Source organism: Alosa pseudoharengus, unplaced genomic scaffold (assembly GCF_046254945.1).
Source record: "Alosa pseudoharengus isolate Yale_2024_CS ecotype anadromous, Long Island Sound unplaced genomic scaffold, YU_APseudo_1.1 YU_APseudo_1.1_scf_10, whole genome shotgun sequence".
Taxonomy (NCBI): Eukaryota; Metazoa; Chordata; class Actinopteri; order Clupeiformes; family Clupeidae; genus Alosa; species Alosa pseudoharengus.
The window spans coordinates 23,791,613-23,807,406 of NW_027468565.1; the positions used below are offsets into that span (position 1 = coordinate 23,791,613).

At 46.7% G+C, this 15,794-nt stretch overlaps 2 protein-coding genes across 2 annotated transcripts in view; one reads left to right on the plus strand and one right to left on the minus strand.

Annotated features, from left to right (window-relative positions):
• The first annotated feature begins 1,426 nt into the window (after positions 1-1,426).
• fem1b (fem-1 homolog b) lies at positions 1,427-5,649 on the plus strand. Its single transcript, XM_076267945.1, has 2 exons — positions 1,427-2,351; positions 2,485-5,649. Exons 1-2 carry the CDS (start codon positions 2,104-2,106, stop codon positions 4,118-4,120), a joined length of 1,884 nt encoding a protein of 627 aa, XP_076124060.1. The 5' UTR covers positions 1,427-2,103; the 3' UTR covers positions 4,121-5,649.
• Positions 5,650-6,623: 974 nt separating this feature from the next.
• Positions 6,624-15,794, minus strand: part of itga11b (integrin, alpha 11b) — a 50,237-nt gene continuing 41,066 nt past the window's right edge. Inside the window, exons 18-30 of the mRNA XM_076267955.1 lie at positions 15,612-15,722; positions 14,832-14,917; positions 14,455-14,659; positions 13,833-13,931; positions 12,288-12,364; positions 11,936-12,019; positions 11,737-11,827; positions 11,047-11,160; positions 10,748-10,831; positions 9,109-9,219; positions 8,889-8,984; positions 8,450-8,563; positions 6,624-7,983 (exon numbers count right to left, since the gene is read on the minus strand). Coding sequence (XP_076124070.1) covers positions 7,903-7,983; positions 8,450-8,563; positions 8,889-8,984; positions 9,109-9,219; positions 10,748-10,831; positions 11,047-11,160; positions 11,737-11,827; positions 11,936-12,019; positions 12,288-12,364; positions 13,833-13,931; positions 14,455-14,659; positions 14,832-14,917; positions 15,612-15,722 — 1,353 coding nt within the window. The 3' untranslated portion in view covers positions 6,624-7,902. The remainder of the gene's footprint in view (positions 7,984-8,449; positions 8,564-8,888; positions 8,985-9,108; positions 9,220-10,747; positions 10,832-11,046; positions 11,161-11,736; positions 11,828-11,935; positions 12,020-12,287; positions 12,365-13,832; positions 13,932-14,454; positions 14,660-14,831; positions 14,918-15,611; positions 15,723-15,794) is intronic.

The window sequence follows — 15,794 nt, forward strand, 5'->3', positions numbered from 1 at the left end:
GCCATTCATTCTGGAGGGCACTGTATGTAGGGAGGCTCATATTCACCCAATTTGAAAACCCCTGGCCTCGGTCCTTTATGGAAAATCCTATTGAAAATGATGAATTTTAGGAAAAGTTCCTAAGCAATGTTTGCTCATCTTCACTGCCATTAACAAATCTGATAACTGTGAATAGCTCTAACCTATAGGCCTAGATAACTTTTACTGTGAGTGACATACTGTACCTAGGCCCTACCTAACATGGAAAAAGCTGACAGTTTCAGGGCAGGGGCCAGGGTGGCCTAAGCATTGTGTCTTGCCCACCCAAACAAAGTCCAGAATTGTTTTTATTTTGGTCAGCCCATAAACAGATTTTTCAGTTGGGCATTTGTGCAGTGTGCAACAAAACCCAGCTTGGACGTAGAGGAGTAGGCATTGACAAATAAGGCTTTTAAATTTGTTTTCAAAATAATCTTTAAAAATGGACAGAATGCATTTTTTTGAAGTTGGAGGACTGTTAAAGTCTTAATGGCTGTGCAACTAGGGTTGCCACCTGTCCAGGATTTTCCTGATTGTCCAGGATTTTCATGGTCTGTCCAGGAAAATAAAAATAAAAATCCTGGACACTGAATGTCCCGGATTTTTGTACATGATGTGCAAAATGTGTATTTCAGTTTAATTGAAGCGTGCCTACGTCCATAAACGTATGCACAGCCTTATTGGCTCTACAAAAATGGTGGGGGCACACACCGTGGAGGTTCATTAGAAATGGTAAGGTGGAGATGGAGTGTGTGGGACAAGGAGAGACAGAGAAAGGAAAGTTTATTCCACATAAGCAAAAAAGCAGAACCTAATTATGTATTCCCCCTTTTTTCTCAATACTGCCCCCAGGTGTCCACAACTAAAAACTGTTGAAAATATAACTTAATAATAAAGGTCTGCTATTAAATAAAGCAATTAACTAAACAAATAACTAGAAATTGTCATTCTTACTAATTTTAGCTATACAATTGTCGCTTAGAATGACGGTTTTTATTTTGGGTTAGATGTGCGAAAGGCGCCGTTGCTTACAAACAAAAAGGTCGATTGGATGGTCAACATGTCCAGGATTTTTGTCAGACACAGGTGGCAACCCTATGTGCAACATTTACAGGGGGTTAATACATTTTTAGAGTAGCCTATTTACAATTTCACCACCCAAAAAATGCCAGGTGGCACAACCAAAAGCTTCTAAAAAAACACACACACTTATTTGTTTTGGTAAGTATACCTGAGAGTGTCCACGGTGTAACACATTATTTTATTGTGATTTCGATAGATTAGGCACTGACAGGGATGAATAGGAAAGATAGGTAGGCAAAAATGTATCGTCGGAGAATCGGAAAACGAGACGTACACTTCCGGGGTTTCTTGTGCGTGATTTTCACCAGCTTCACCATATTGGTGGCAAAGGTTAAAGGTAGCTGGAAGTGTTTTAATCTCAAGTCAGAAGCTAGTTACTGGCTAGCTATCTACCTGCATTTATCGGACACGTTACCATAGTATAATATATGTAGTCCAAGTGAATTACGCAGAGTCGTTAAACGAAAGGTTTGACAGCAAAGACCGTAGCAGCTACTTCACAGGCTAACATTAGGATTCGGTCGTGGTGATAGTTACTAAGCTAATATTTCGTAGCTGGTAGCTTGCTAGCTCCAGACACAAGCTTTCGCTAGACGCTTGTTTAAAGCAAACCATACAAGTTGTCAAGCTAACAACTCGAGTGGATGAGGCAAGTGAACTCTTGCAAGATTCATTAAATTTGTGCGATTTTTCGTTTAACGGTTTACGAGACACTTTCGAGTAACGTTAAGCTATCATACCAGCACCGTTTCCTGTTGGCTATCCAGCCAAACAGGTCGGACAGGCTAACTTGAACTAGCTGATGTTTACTGATTAACGTAAGCTTGGTCGAACGACTTTTAACCTGCAAAGATGTTACCTCGCCTCAACAGAAAATCGGTGGACCAGTGACTTTCACTTGCGTTATTGATCTTGATTGTACATTTTAATGGGAGGCGAGCTGCTTATCGGTGCAACCCGTGGGCGATACTTGTGGAGACGAAGGAAGTGCCACTGTCCTGAATGGAGTCGCTGGCCGGGTATGTTTACAAAGCGGCTAGCGAGGGCAGAGTCTTGACATTAGCCGCACTGCTGCTGAACCACTCAGAGACCGAAACGCGATACTTACTCAACTATGTAACTCATCTCGCCGGCCAGCGGTCCACCCCGCTCATTATAGCTGCTCGCAACGGTCATGAAAAAGTTGTGCGGTTTCTTCTGGATCACTACAGAGTGGACACGGAACAGACGGGCACTGTAAGATTTGATGGGTTAGTATTTGTTGTTTTTTATTTCTATGACTTTTGTGACATCCAGTATCCTGTCATGAGTAAAACACTACGAGGTTTTCCTGGTCGTGTTTTTGGCGGCAGGCTGATTGATGTGTGTCTGTATGTTTGTCAGGTACGTGATTGATGGAGCCACGGCCCTGTGGTGCGCTGCAGGGGCGGGTCACTTTGAGGTGGTTCAGCTCCTGGTGTCCCACAGTGCCAATGTCAACCACACCACCGTCACCAACTCCACCCCGCTGCGAGCCGCCTGCTTCGATGGACGCCTGGACATTGTACGCTACTTGGTTGAGCACCTGGCGGACATTAGCATTGCTAATAAGTACGACAATACCTGCCTGATGATCGCCGCCTACAAGGGCCACTCGGACGTGGTGGACTTCCTGCTGGAGCGGGGAGCCAATCCCAACGCCAAGGCCCACTGTGGTGCCACCGCCCTGCACTTCGCTGCCGAGGCCGGCCACCTGGACATCGTGAAGGCACTGGTGCAGCGACATGCCTCCATGGTGCTGAACGGCCACGGCATGACGCCGCTGAAGGTGGCGGCCGAGAGCTGCAAGGCGGACGTGGTGGAGCTGCTGCTGCAGCATACGGACTGCGACGCGGAGAGCCGCATCGAGGCGCTCGAGCTGCTCGGTGCCTCCTTTGCCAACGATCGCGAGTACTACGACATCCTCAAGACCTACCACTACCTGTACCTGGCCATGCTGGAGCGCATGCGCGACCACGAGCGCCCCGTCGTCAAGCCTCAGCTGCCCCCCGTGCCGGCCTACGGCGGCCGTAGCGAGTGCCAAAGCCTGACTGAGCTGGAGGCCATCCGACTGGACCACGACGCGCTGCACATGGAGGGCCTGAAGGTGCGCGAGCGCATCCTGGGCTCTGAGAACATCGACGTGTCGCACCCGATCATCTACCGCGGCGCCGTCTACGCAGACAACATGGAGTTTGACCGCTGCATCAAGCTGTGGCTCCACGCGCTGCACCTGCGCCAGAGAAGCAACCGCAACACGCACAAGGACCTGCTGCGTTTTGCCCAGGTGTTCTCCCAGATGGTGCACCTGAAGGAGACGGTGCAGCCGGCCGACGTGGAGCAGGTGCTGAGCTGCAGCGTGCTGGAGATCCAGCGGAGCATAGCCCGCATGGAGAGCACACCGGAGCCCGAGCTGCCCGCCGCCACCGACAACCTGGAGTCCAACATCTTCACCTTCCTCTACCTGCTCTGCATCTCCACGCACACGCAGTGCAGCACGGCCCAGCGCGCCTGCATCAACAAGCATGTCTACCAGCTGCTGCAGCTGGACCCGCGCTCGCGAGAGGGCTCCTCGCTGCTGCACCTGGCCATCAGCTCCAGCACGCCCGTCGACGACTTCCACACCAACGACGTGTGCAGCTTCCCCAACGCACAAGTCACCAAGCTGCTGCTCGACTGCGGAGCCCAGGTGAACGCCGTGGACAACGAGGGCAACAGCCCTCTGCACATCATCGTGCAGTACAACCGGCCAATTAGCGACTTCCTGACGCTGCACGCCATCATCATCAGCCTGGTGGAGTCCGGCGCCCACACGGACATGACCAACAAGCAGAAGAAGACGCCGCTGGACAAGAGCACCACCGGCGTCTCCGAGATCCTGCTCAAGACGCAGATGAAGATGAGCCTGAAGTGCCTGGCCGCTCGAGCCGTGAGGCAGCACCACATCACCTACCGCAACCAGATCCCACGCACGCTCGAGGAGTTTGTGGAGTTCCACTGAAACGGTGACTCTTTTATACGAGAGCGCGTTGGCCTAGAGTTCCTCTGCCACACAGCTGACTTTTGTTTTTTATGAGCCCACGCTCTACTAAATCCAGTGGTGCTGAAGATGCTGTTTTCTGGTTCTTTTTGCCATATGTCTAAAATGCACACACCTGGCTCATGTGTGAAGGACTGCTTGTTTTAAAGGACTGAGCCAGGTGGGTCTGTGTGTGAGAGGACTGTGCCAGGTGCATTCTCCTGTGTGTGTGTGAGTGTGTGTGAGAGAGAGAGGGCCTGTGTCTGGTGAAATGGCTGTAGTGGCAGCTCGCTATTCGTTCCCACCCAGATGAATGTGTTGTGTCTGGAAGCCATTTGCACACTTCATCCCGGGTTACTGGTGTGTCCTTTAACAGGGGTGTGTATGAGAGGTGTGACCTGCCAGGTCATGTCCCCACCAGCGCTGTCTGACCCCTGTGAGGGCTGACCTCCAGATGGCCGCAGCAGGAGAGACCTCCACTGCACCACCAGCCTACTCAGGCTGCTCTTAGCTTTTAACAACTGGTTTTATGATTATCCTTTGGTATATTTGAAATACATACTTTGGAATATTTTGTTTTAAAAAAAATGTTTATTAAATTATATCAGAAAATCATTTATCAGAAAATCAACTATTGGACAAAAGAAATCCAACTTGAGTTGCCATGGAGTGCTTGCTTCGTCTGTGTGTTGAATGCAGAGGCGCAAAAGGTCCTCTCCTCCCCTCCCCTCTAAGCACTCCTCCTCTCCTCTCCTCTCTTTGGTGATCAGGCTTGTGTGTGTGTGTGTGTGTGAGCGAGCGAGAGGGCGCGCGCAAGCATGTGTGTGTGTGTCAAAGAGAGAGAGAGAGAGAGAGAGTGTGTGAGACAGACAGCCACCTCAGAGAGACAGCATCCTTCATGCTGTCAAGAGTGAGAACGGATTCGAGTGTGTCCATGTCATTGTGAAGGATCAGGAAGACAGAAAAAGTGTATGTGTATGTGCTGAGCATTGCTTTGAATGTGGAACCCCCCCCTTTTCACCAGCCATGGTGTCCCTGTTGCTTGAGATTGTACCGCCTGAATGTGTCGTGCTGAGGTGGAGGAGAGGTCTGCTTCCCCACACATGGAATACAACTCCAGGCGGAACAGTAATGTGTTCTATTTATTGCTAACTTTTTGGGTTGGTTTGCCTGGTCTTTATTCCTTTATTTTATTTTTTTTTATTTTGGGGACCTTGTAATTAACAGTCACATCTAAGATGCTATGAATGAGAGATTTTAATTTAAAGGTTTGACAACCAAAGGACTGACTTTCTTTATATATATTATCCTTACATCGCCAAACTCCCACCAGTGTTCAGATTGTCATGGAGAGATTGTCATGTTGATTTGTGTCTGTGCTCAGTGTTGGACGACGTGGTCAGTGTCTGTGCTCTCAGGGTGGGAGGACATGGTCATTGTCTGTGCTCCAGCAGAGATGGATTGTCACACTACAGCTGTTTGTTTTCTTAATAAATGAGACCTCATCATTGGCTCCTTTCTCAGTTTATAGCACGACTCCTGACGCCTGTGTGTGTTTTGTTTGTTTGTGTGTGTGTGAGAGAGAGAAATTAGTGTGGACTTATACTGTATAACAGCATACTGCTGTTTTGCTACCAGGTCTCTGTACTACAGACAGAAATGAAAATTATATGTGAATGCATCATAAGGCTCACTGAGATTTGTCTCTAAGGCCACACAAAGAGTGCTGTCTGTAGATTTGTCTCTAAGGCTACACAAAGACTGTGCTGTCTGCACTTTTGGGTCCTCGGCTGAGTTTTTAGTTTGAAAGGGAGGAATCAAACAGACCTTTAAGACTGGGCTTACCTTACGACTAGTTTTAAATAACATTCAGTTGCAGAAGGGCTTGGATTTGAATTCCGTGTTGTTTGTAGTTGAACACAGCATGACCACTGTTAAAGAGGCACATTTGTGCATTTTCCAACAGAAAAACCCTGACAGATGAGCAACAGTAGAACTAGCCATTTGTTTAGATGATGCTTGGCCACAAGCGTTCAGTCTGCATGGCTCGATGGTGTTTTATGCCCCCAACGTCGACTTAAAGGCACCTTATCCTAAACCTAACCCCAACCTTAACTCCTGGCTTACCATAGCACCTTCCAGGCAGCGCTGCCTTGAAGACAATGTTGGGGGCAAACAGAAACGTCTGCATGCCAGCTCTATGGGTTTCACACCAGCCATGCCAGCTGTAAGGGTCTTACCTAAGATGCTTCATTGCACATCTTCCATCAAATGGAGAGGCTTAGCTCTCTTAAACTAGCCTGTGAGATGTCTGCCATCGCCCACACACAGGACCTTTGTGGGACGTTTAGAGACTCATAATGAACACACACACTTTTGTGTACATAGGGCATGCACAATGTAGGGTACTGCAATGTGGCTGTGTGGCACACACTATCATATTGTCTACTAAAAGCACAAGGTAATAATAGTTTTGCAAAATAGGTGATGTTTGTACAGTTTAATAATAATGCCTCTCATTGTGAACTGTGCTTCCCTTTTTGTGTTAGTGGGTAACACTATAAGTTATTTACATTCTTCAAGTTTGTCTTAATATACATTGAAAAGTGCATCAATATAACATACATTTCTGAAAAGATAATTCATCCACAAATAATCAATTATGTGACCCCTCACTCACTACACATGAAGTCAACCAAAGAAGATAGCAGATTCCAAGCCGAGGACTGTGCTACTGTGCGTTAACTTTAGCTAGGTCAGCAAAGTGTTTTTAAAAGCAAGTTACATTACAGCCCTCATAGTTCTTGATCCTTCAGGCCGATGGATGAAGTCTGAGTCTTGTGTGACTCAGCCTTGTATTTGAATGTCTGGTATGGCAGCTTACTTCGAACATGGCTTATATTAAAGTATACAACTAACTAACAATACATTATAATTCCATTCAAACCCATGTTTTATATCAGGTTGTGAAGTGCTGGAGCTGGAGTGTGCATGTGGCCTGGCAGAAGCATCATGGGTAGTCTGGTGGTGTCTGAGCATTGGGTGCAGTGGGGGTGGGGTGTTTATGCTATTATGAAGCCAAAAGATTACCTCTCGCACAGAAACATACAGAGCCTTTTGTCCACTCTACTACACCCATCGTCCAACAGTTTTCCTCACCACACATAACCTAAATAACCTAAAAGTGCAATTTGCCATATTACTCTTTTGACACTGTTTTGTCAACGGCATTCATCTGACATGGCAAGTTCTCGGCAGTGATTTCAAACCATTGGCAAATATATTTTGGAGACCGGCCAACCAACAGCTCTGCTGCCAGAGGCAGGCTGTGATGCGAAGGCTCCTCAATTTGAATGTTCTCATCTTGTTCTGCAAGTGAGTGGGTTTCCTTTAAGGCAGGTGCTACAAGCTGAGGATAGTGGGACCTTCTGCATCTCTTGAAGGTGTCCTAGGTTGAGGCCAAGATGGTAAGGAGCCTGAGTGGTTGGATAAGCAGGGTTCAACAAGTGCTAATTGGCTGTGTGGTAGGCAGAGGTCACACCCATGTACACTGTCTCCCATCTGTATACCTGAGCCAAAGAAAACCCATGTGGTAGCCAGGGTTACCGCTGTTCTGGTGTCTTCTCATTGGTCAGCTGGTGTGTAGTCACCAGGGTTATCACTATTTTAGTGTCTTGTCATTCGTCAGCTGGTGTGTAGTCACCGGGGTTATCACTGTTCTGGTGTTTTGTCATTGGTCAGCTGGTGTGTAGTCACCGGGGTTATCACTGTTCTGGTGTCTTCTCATTGGTCAGCTGGTTTTCATCCTCTTCTTTATTTCGCTTTTGCCGGTGAAAGAAGCCAAGCTGGAGAAACAAAGGGAAAACGTTCAGGAAGTTCATGACCTCACGAGTTAGAATGTGAGAACAGAACACATAACTTCACTAACTCAAGAGTGAGAACAGGGCTTCCCAAACTGGAATAAGGTGCAGTGGCCTCTGGACACGGGACTTAAAGCAAGGAAATTGTCTGCCTGAAGTCATCAGTAACTTTCAAAGAACTGATATATATAATTACCTATTTTCAAATCTCAAACGCCCTGGCCCACGCCTGAATTTAGGCAGACTGTATCACAACAGTGTTTTAGCTTCCTCAAGCAGACTGTATCACAAACACTGCTTTAGCTTCCTCAAGCAGACTATCATAAAAAAAGTCCTTTAGCTTCTTCAAGCAGGTCCTGTAGCTTCCTCAAACAGGTCCTGTAGCTTCCTTGAGCACGTCCTGTAGCATTACTTGACTGTATGAGTGATAACACCTGATGAAACGACTCACCTTCCATAACGCCAGGACAAGCAGAGCTAAAAGCAGCAGGCCTCCCAGCGAGCTCCCGATTATAATCCAGATGGGAATTCTGTAATCTTCCTCTTTTCTAATCTCCAGGGTTATCTGGGGGAATCAACACAAATGAGAAACTCCTACAGATCAGATCACATTGTAGTCTGAGTTGCCAGAGCAAAGCTTCATCGCCCCAGGAGATTATTGTTATTGGTTATTGTGCTCCTGTTGTGGAAAGGCTGTTACAGATGATCTTGATGCAGTGCCGATTTTTAAACAGCAGGAGGCAATGTAAGCAGGAACATCGGAGCAGCTCCACTCTCTTGCTCACCTTGGACCACTGAGGACTCCATCCATAAAGCCGATAAGCCACCTGCTGTTAAGTGTTATCAAACAGAAAAAATTGGCATGCCCCCCCCCCATGGGTCACACATACATGCCGTGTTGGCCGAGCTTCATGCAGGAAAGTTGGGCTGGCCGGGTTGAGTTCCACTGAAGCAGTCGTAACCAGCTCCAGCTTCCTGAACTGCACCTGAACAAGAGCACCAACAGCACAGGTTCACTATTTCTCCAGAGACAGCAGCCCCAAATCACCACCCTCACCCCAACCCTGATTGTGACCCTGAGAAAGAGTGAGTTGGGGGAGGGGGACTCACAGCCAGTAAGGCGTGGAGATGAAGCCATCCTCCGATGGACACGCCGACTTGGGCCTGGGCAGGTAAGATCACACTGCACTGCACAGACAGGGCCACACTGTTGGAGCGGTTCTGAAGGAAGAACAACAACAAGGCAGTTTGAGTGGGCATGAGGGAAACATATGTACACACAACAGGACGGACAACACACAGGCCATGGGTCCTCACAGAGCTCCCACAAAGGGCTAGAAAACAAGAGCTGAAAGAGAAATATAACTAAACCAGGTGAACTCAAGGCAGGGAGGGAGAGGAAGGCACTTGTCCTAACCAGCCAGCTGTGTAGTAAGGGAGGGAGTGAGGGGGAGAAGAGAGAGGTATGAGTTCTGCTCCAACTAGAACACTGTTGGAGCGCTTCTGAAGGAGGAACAACAACAGGGAAGTTTGAGTGATGGGCATGAGGGAATCATATGCACACACAACAGGATGTTTTACTGTACATTGTCTTGTAATTGTTTTAACCCTGTGCTTGTTTTGTGTCTCTGTTGTAACTCTTGCAGCAATTTCTCTCAGCGTCCAAAACAAATTTCTCCTTGGGGAGACAAATAAAGATATTTTGACTTTGACTTTGACTACATGGTTATGGTTCTTTGGCAAACACGTTTGTCCAAAGTGATATACAACAATAACAAGAAACATCATAAAAGAATTAACAGTTAAACAACATAGTCATATGGCCTACCTACATAAACATACTAATATTAGCAACAGGCCACATACATTTAACAATAACCACATACAAACTGTGACTCGAGAACTAATTAGTTAGATACTATTAGTTACTGTAGATACTACAGATGAGTCTTTAAACACTTTTGGAAAATCACCGCTAGAACGAAGATTAGGTAAATCACCAAACTATCCCTAGAACAATTGATAATGTAGGAAATAGCAGAGAATTGTAAATATTCATTTGCATGGATGTACCAAAGCATTTGCAACTTGTTCAAAGACTTGAGCTGTGGCATGAGAGGGAGAGAACCATATTCGTCATAAAAGCCATTTATGACGAATATTGGCAATCAAAAACACATGCAGTGCTATTTGACCCTAACGAAAGGATGAAACAAAAAGATCCGGCTTCCAGAAGTGCAGAGATGATGTTGTTGCAACTGAATTACACTTTTTTAACAGAATGGCCAAAATTCCAATAAATTCGTAATAACTACTTCCCAAAATTAAGACAAAATCCCTGATTTGTATGACCTACCAAACCCGAACAAACGACTATACAGTACCTGTTGGGAGAGGACACAGACAGCTGTATTACTGCTGCCCAATATGTCCTTGCCGGTCACCAGCTGAGAGACACTGAGTGATTTCTGTATGTACACATCTCTGTTTACAATTCACTTTGTCTATGTACCCCTTGTATATACCTGTGGAATTGCTTATGTCCTGATATATTTATGTAACAATTGCTTTGGCGATACAAATGTCAAATTTCAACTGTCAAATTTGTCATGCCAATAATTTGAGAGAGGTCCTCACCAGCTGTGGCATGAGAGAGAGAGTGAGAGAGAGAAAGAAAGGGAGAGAGGTCCTCACCAGCTGTGGAGTGAGAGAGAGAGTGAGAGAGAGAAAGGGAGAGAGAGGTCCTCACCAGCTGTGGAGTTAGAGACAGGTCTTCAGGTAAAGCTCGTGTCGGAGGGATGGAGCGGGAGGGGTTGCAGTGTGAGCCTGCCATCTGATAAGAAACAGTTATGGAAGCATAAGCACAATCATGAGCACACACATGAACACAATCATACATAAACACGGCATACTGCCACCTCATGCATTGCAAACAAATAAGGACAAATCTGATCCTGCTTGATCTCTGTGGCTGTGTCTTAAGTAGAGTGCAGTGTGTCCTGTCTGGTCTATGTGGAAATGACTGATGCGTTCTGCAGGGTGTCCTGCCTGGTCTATGTGGAAATGGCTGATATGCAGGAGCTGGTTGCCGCCACTGGTGACAGCCGACATCTCCACAGTAATCTGCAGCTCCTCCACCGGGTACAGCCCCAAATTCTGGATCTGTGTGGTGGGCAGTGGATTGGAAATATGGGTCACACAGTGCACTTATACACATGAGATAAGAACTCATACTACAGGGTCACATAGAGCAGTGGTTCTCAACCTTTTATTGAGTCACGACCCCCAAAATAATCAGGTTGGTGTTTGAGACCCCCACCCCACCAGCCACCTGCATTTATTTTTGTTCATAACAGTGACTCCTGAACTCAATGCAATATTACTATAGCCAATTTTACTAATGCTTAAGGCCAGACTGCCATGTATGGTCTGTCTTGTGTGAACACTACCGCTGTTTGTATGCATGTGTTAGAAATGGTAATGAAAATGAAACAAAACGGATGAAAAGTGGTGGTTTATTTTATATTTTTATAAAGAAAATCACGCAACCAGGCGACCCCCCAGAAAATATAATGATATTGTTGAGGTTGAGAACCACTGACACAAAGTATCTCACAGGCTTACACACAGCGGGAAACCATTAATTGTTAATGTTTATAAATATTTTTTAAGTGCATGCCAGGTGTGACTAAAACTACAGTGTAAGTGGATAATTCAACCAAACCAGAGATTTCCCACCTGGTATGAAAGGTTAAAGGTCGGTCCGATGGCACCAGGACTGGTTTCAGAAGGTTCAGGTTTAATTTCAAAGCGCGTTGGGTTTGAGTCTCTATGAAGGAAACATATCCACGTCAGAGACTCACACAGTATGTGGACACAGTACCAGGGGCAGTGTTGAGCAGTGCACTGGTGAACGTGCCCCTGGGCAGGCAGCTACCTGGTGAAGAGGAGGTCGCCCTCGTATTTGACGGGATAGTAGAGGTTGTTCAGGTTGTCCTGCAGACTCCTCTCCTCTCCCTCACTGCAGATGGACAGACAGTGGATCTCAGTGGATTTATTTAGTCTCTTTACATATTACACATCTGCATGTTATGTAAGTTTATGGGTATCATGTATGATGGATGCTCTTCAGGTGAAAGAGTCATATAGCTGATTGGTGTGTGTCAGGGAAGTGTATTGTGTGTGCTTATTGGTCAGGGGAGTGTATTGTGTGTTCTTATTGGTCAGGGGAGTGTATTGTGTGTGCTGATTGGTCAGGGGAGTGTATCATGTTTGCTTCCGAGTCTCACCTGCTGGCTTCCAGAGTCACCTGCACATAATCCAGGAAGACCGACCTGCTCAGCTCAAACTCCACACGGAAAGACACCTGTGCCAGACAAACAGAAGCCTTTGCTCAGGTTGTCTTCCTCACACAAACCTTCTCATGTCTTTAACTCTAACCCTAATGCCTGCAAGCCTAATCCTAACCCTAATGTCTTCAAGACTAATCCTAACCCTAATGTCTGTAAGCCTAGTCCTAATCCTAATGTCTTCAAGCCTAGTCCTAACCCAAATGTCTGTAAGCCTAGTCCTAACCCTAATGTCTGTAAACCTAACCCTAATGTCTGTAAACCTAGTCCTAACTCTAATGTCTTCAAGCCCAACCCTAACCCTAATGTCTGTAAGCCTAGTCCTAACCCTAATGTCTGTAAACCTAACCCTAATGTCTGTAAGCCTAGCCCTAACCCTAATGTCTTCAAGTACATTTTACTGCTGGTAAGGTGCACCCAGGAATGAATGCAGACTAAAACAGATATCAGAAGCCTTCACATGAAGTCCTCTCTCAGCCAGCAACTTCAGAGATGAAAGATTTGGCAGGAGCTTGGCAGCACAATATCCAGAGCTTGTAGACCCTGACAGGAGAAGTTTATGACAGCAGCATGGACTAGCATTAGCTAGGTCTTTAGACCACCCACACACACATTTTTGTGCTGTCATATATCTAAATCACTACACATATCTGAGCACTTTACTCAGCTGTGATGTCCAGAGGCTCAGACGGGGAAGGGAGAACAGACGTCGATAGAGTGATCTGGACACCAGCCAACTGGCCAACTCGGACTGGGGAGTAGAAATCTGGGTGTGATAAAGTGAGCAATGCAAATGCTGACAGGCTCCTGGGGAAGGGCTCAGCTCCTGTTTCTGTATCAAGATCACAATGCAAACCAGCTAGGTTGCAGGGGAAAGAAAATGGGATATTTTCCCCACCTAACTGGTCTGATCTTTTATAGTATGCTAACAACATACTACAATATAATGTTAAAGTTAACGTGTATTTAGCAAACGCTTGTACAACACAAACTCGCAACGGCAGGTCCCAGAATTGAACCCCAGCTGACAGGGGTTCAACAAGGCTGCTAGGTTACACTTGTAATAGGTGAAAACAGGTCTGTCTTTGTTCTGGAGTGGGATCAGGGATTGAGATCTACAGGAATGTGAGTGCAAATGTTTCCTCTCATATGGTAGAAACTGTAATCTGTGTCTGTGACATTTGGCTGCTATGCCCCATTGATGATGGACTGAATAAATGATTGTATGATCAGGTGCAGTGATCCATCCAAAGCCATTTCAGATGTCCGAGTCTGAAGCAGGCTCTTAGATTCACCATGATAAATTTGGTCAGCAGTACCAGCAGCACCAGCCGTTGGTTTGCAGGATGTCTGTGCTCATGAGGGAAACAAACTGACCTGAATCTACAACCTCATTAGGGGAAACAAACTCACCTGGCTCTAAAACCTCATGGAGAGGGACAAACTCACCTGACTCTACATCCTCATGAAGAGGAACACACTCACCTGACTCTGTGACCTCATGAAGGGCGTGCTGACATTGCAGATTCTGTGGTGGCTTCGGTCTGACTTACTGTAGCAGTCGATCTGGATGTCTGAGGAACCCTGGAATGTGGGACAGAACACACACAGACACACACACACACACACACACACACACACACACACACACATACATCACACACACACACACACACACACACACACACACACACACACACATACACATACACCACACACACACACACACACACACACACACACACACCACACATACATATACACACACACACACACACACACACACACACACACACACACAGTTTGGTTTTAGTGCCTCCCTGAGATTAGTCCTTGGTGGAGCCTCAGCCTTGCATCTCATGCTCATGTGCAGTACAGACAGCAGATGGACTGTGTTGGTGTGCAGTACAGCTGACGTCTGTACTGCACACGTATGCGTACACTGCACACTGTATGGTGTTGAATGGCAATACAGAGAGGACTGTGTTGGTGGGCAGTAAAGACGTCAGATATAATGTTGCTGAATGGCAGTACAGACAGCGAATGGACTGTAGTGTGCAGTACAGACGGCAGATGTACAGTGCTGAATGGCAGTACAGACAGACACCTTGAGCACGAGACTGGAGAAGGCCAGGTTGGGGCTGAAGGAGATCCTGAGAGTGGTTCCGTACGCGTTCTCCCCGCGGTTCTCCAGACGAGCATCCACAAACATGCGCCTGCGGGTGGCCTCCATCACACGCTCCGCGCCCTGTAGCGCCCCCTGCTGCTCACACACCGTACAGCCAGAGCACTTCCTCTGGCTGCAGAACTGCCTGCAGACACACACAGCACAATGAGACAGGGAGGGAAGAGTGTGTATGTGTGTGAGAGAGAGAGAGAAAGGGAGAGAAAGAGAGAGAGAAAGTGTGTGAGTCTGTGTGTGTGTGTGTGCGTGTGTGTGTGTGTGTGTATGTGTGTGTGGGAAAGAGGGAAAGTGTGTGTTACTGGAGGTCCAGCAGGTCAGTGTGGCTGTGCAGGATGAGGTTGGGAACGCAGTGTTCATCCTCTTCACATCCATTCCAGAAGGGCAGCTGGAAGAGAGAGGAGGAGAGAGAGAGGTATAGAGAGAAAGAGGAGGAGAAAGAGAGAGGAGGATAGAGGTAGCGAGAGAAAGGTGTAGAGAGAGAGGAAGAGAGATAGTGGGGGGAGAGAGAGAGGAGGAGATGAAGAGAGAGAGATGGAAGAAGAGAACAAGTGTTAGATGAGCAGGTGGACCAGACCAATGTGTGTGTGTGTATGTGTGTGTGTGTGTATGTGTGTGTGTGTGTGTGTGTGTGTGTGTGTGTGTGTGTGTGAGAGAGAGAGGTTGTATGTGTGTGTAAGTATGAAGGGCCGCCTGGGACATTATTCAGAACTAGCTTGCATATACACATGTAAAACCAAACTCATTCACACACTATAGTGAAAACCTCACTCACATACAGTACCAGTGAAAAGTTTTCACACAAACAACTAAAAAAATGTTATGCTCACATACACAACTGAAAACCTCTCACACTCACATATGAAACCATTCACGCACTATAGTGAAAGCCTCGCACATACACAAGTGAAACACTCTCATACAAACAACTGAAAAATGTTATGCTTACATACACAACTGAAAATCTCTCATAAACATGGATGAAACCTTTTACATACACTATGTGTATGTGTGTGTAAGGATGTGTGTGTGTGTGTGTGTGTGTAATGTGTGTGTGTATGTGTGGGTGTGTGTGTCCATACCTCCACTCGTAGAGTAGTTGGCCAGTCTTCATCTATGACAGGGCCATGGTCTGGGTCCTGCAGGACTACCTCCATAGTGAAGATCACAGGACGCACATAATCTGAAGTCTCCTGCTAATACAAACCACTGTTAGCCTGCAGCCCCCATAGTCCCACTGTTAATCACTGCAGCCCCATAGTTCC

Bases quoted from the DNA above. Each gene is read 5' to 3' on its own strand.
- fem1b (XM_076267945.1), top strand. From the start codon at position 2,104: ATGGAGTCGCTGGCCGGGTATGTTTACAAAGCGGCTAGCGAGGGCAGA. The intron at 2,352-2,484 runs GTTAGTATTTGT...TATGTTTGTCAG, and splicing joins GGCACTGTAAGATTTGATGG to GTACGTGATTGATGGAGCCA.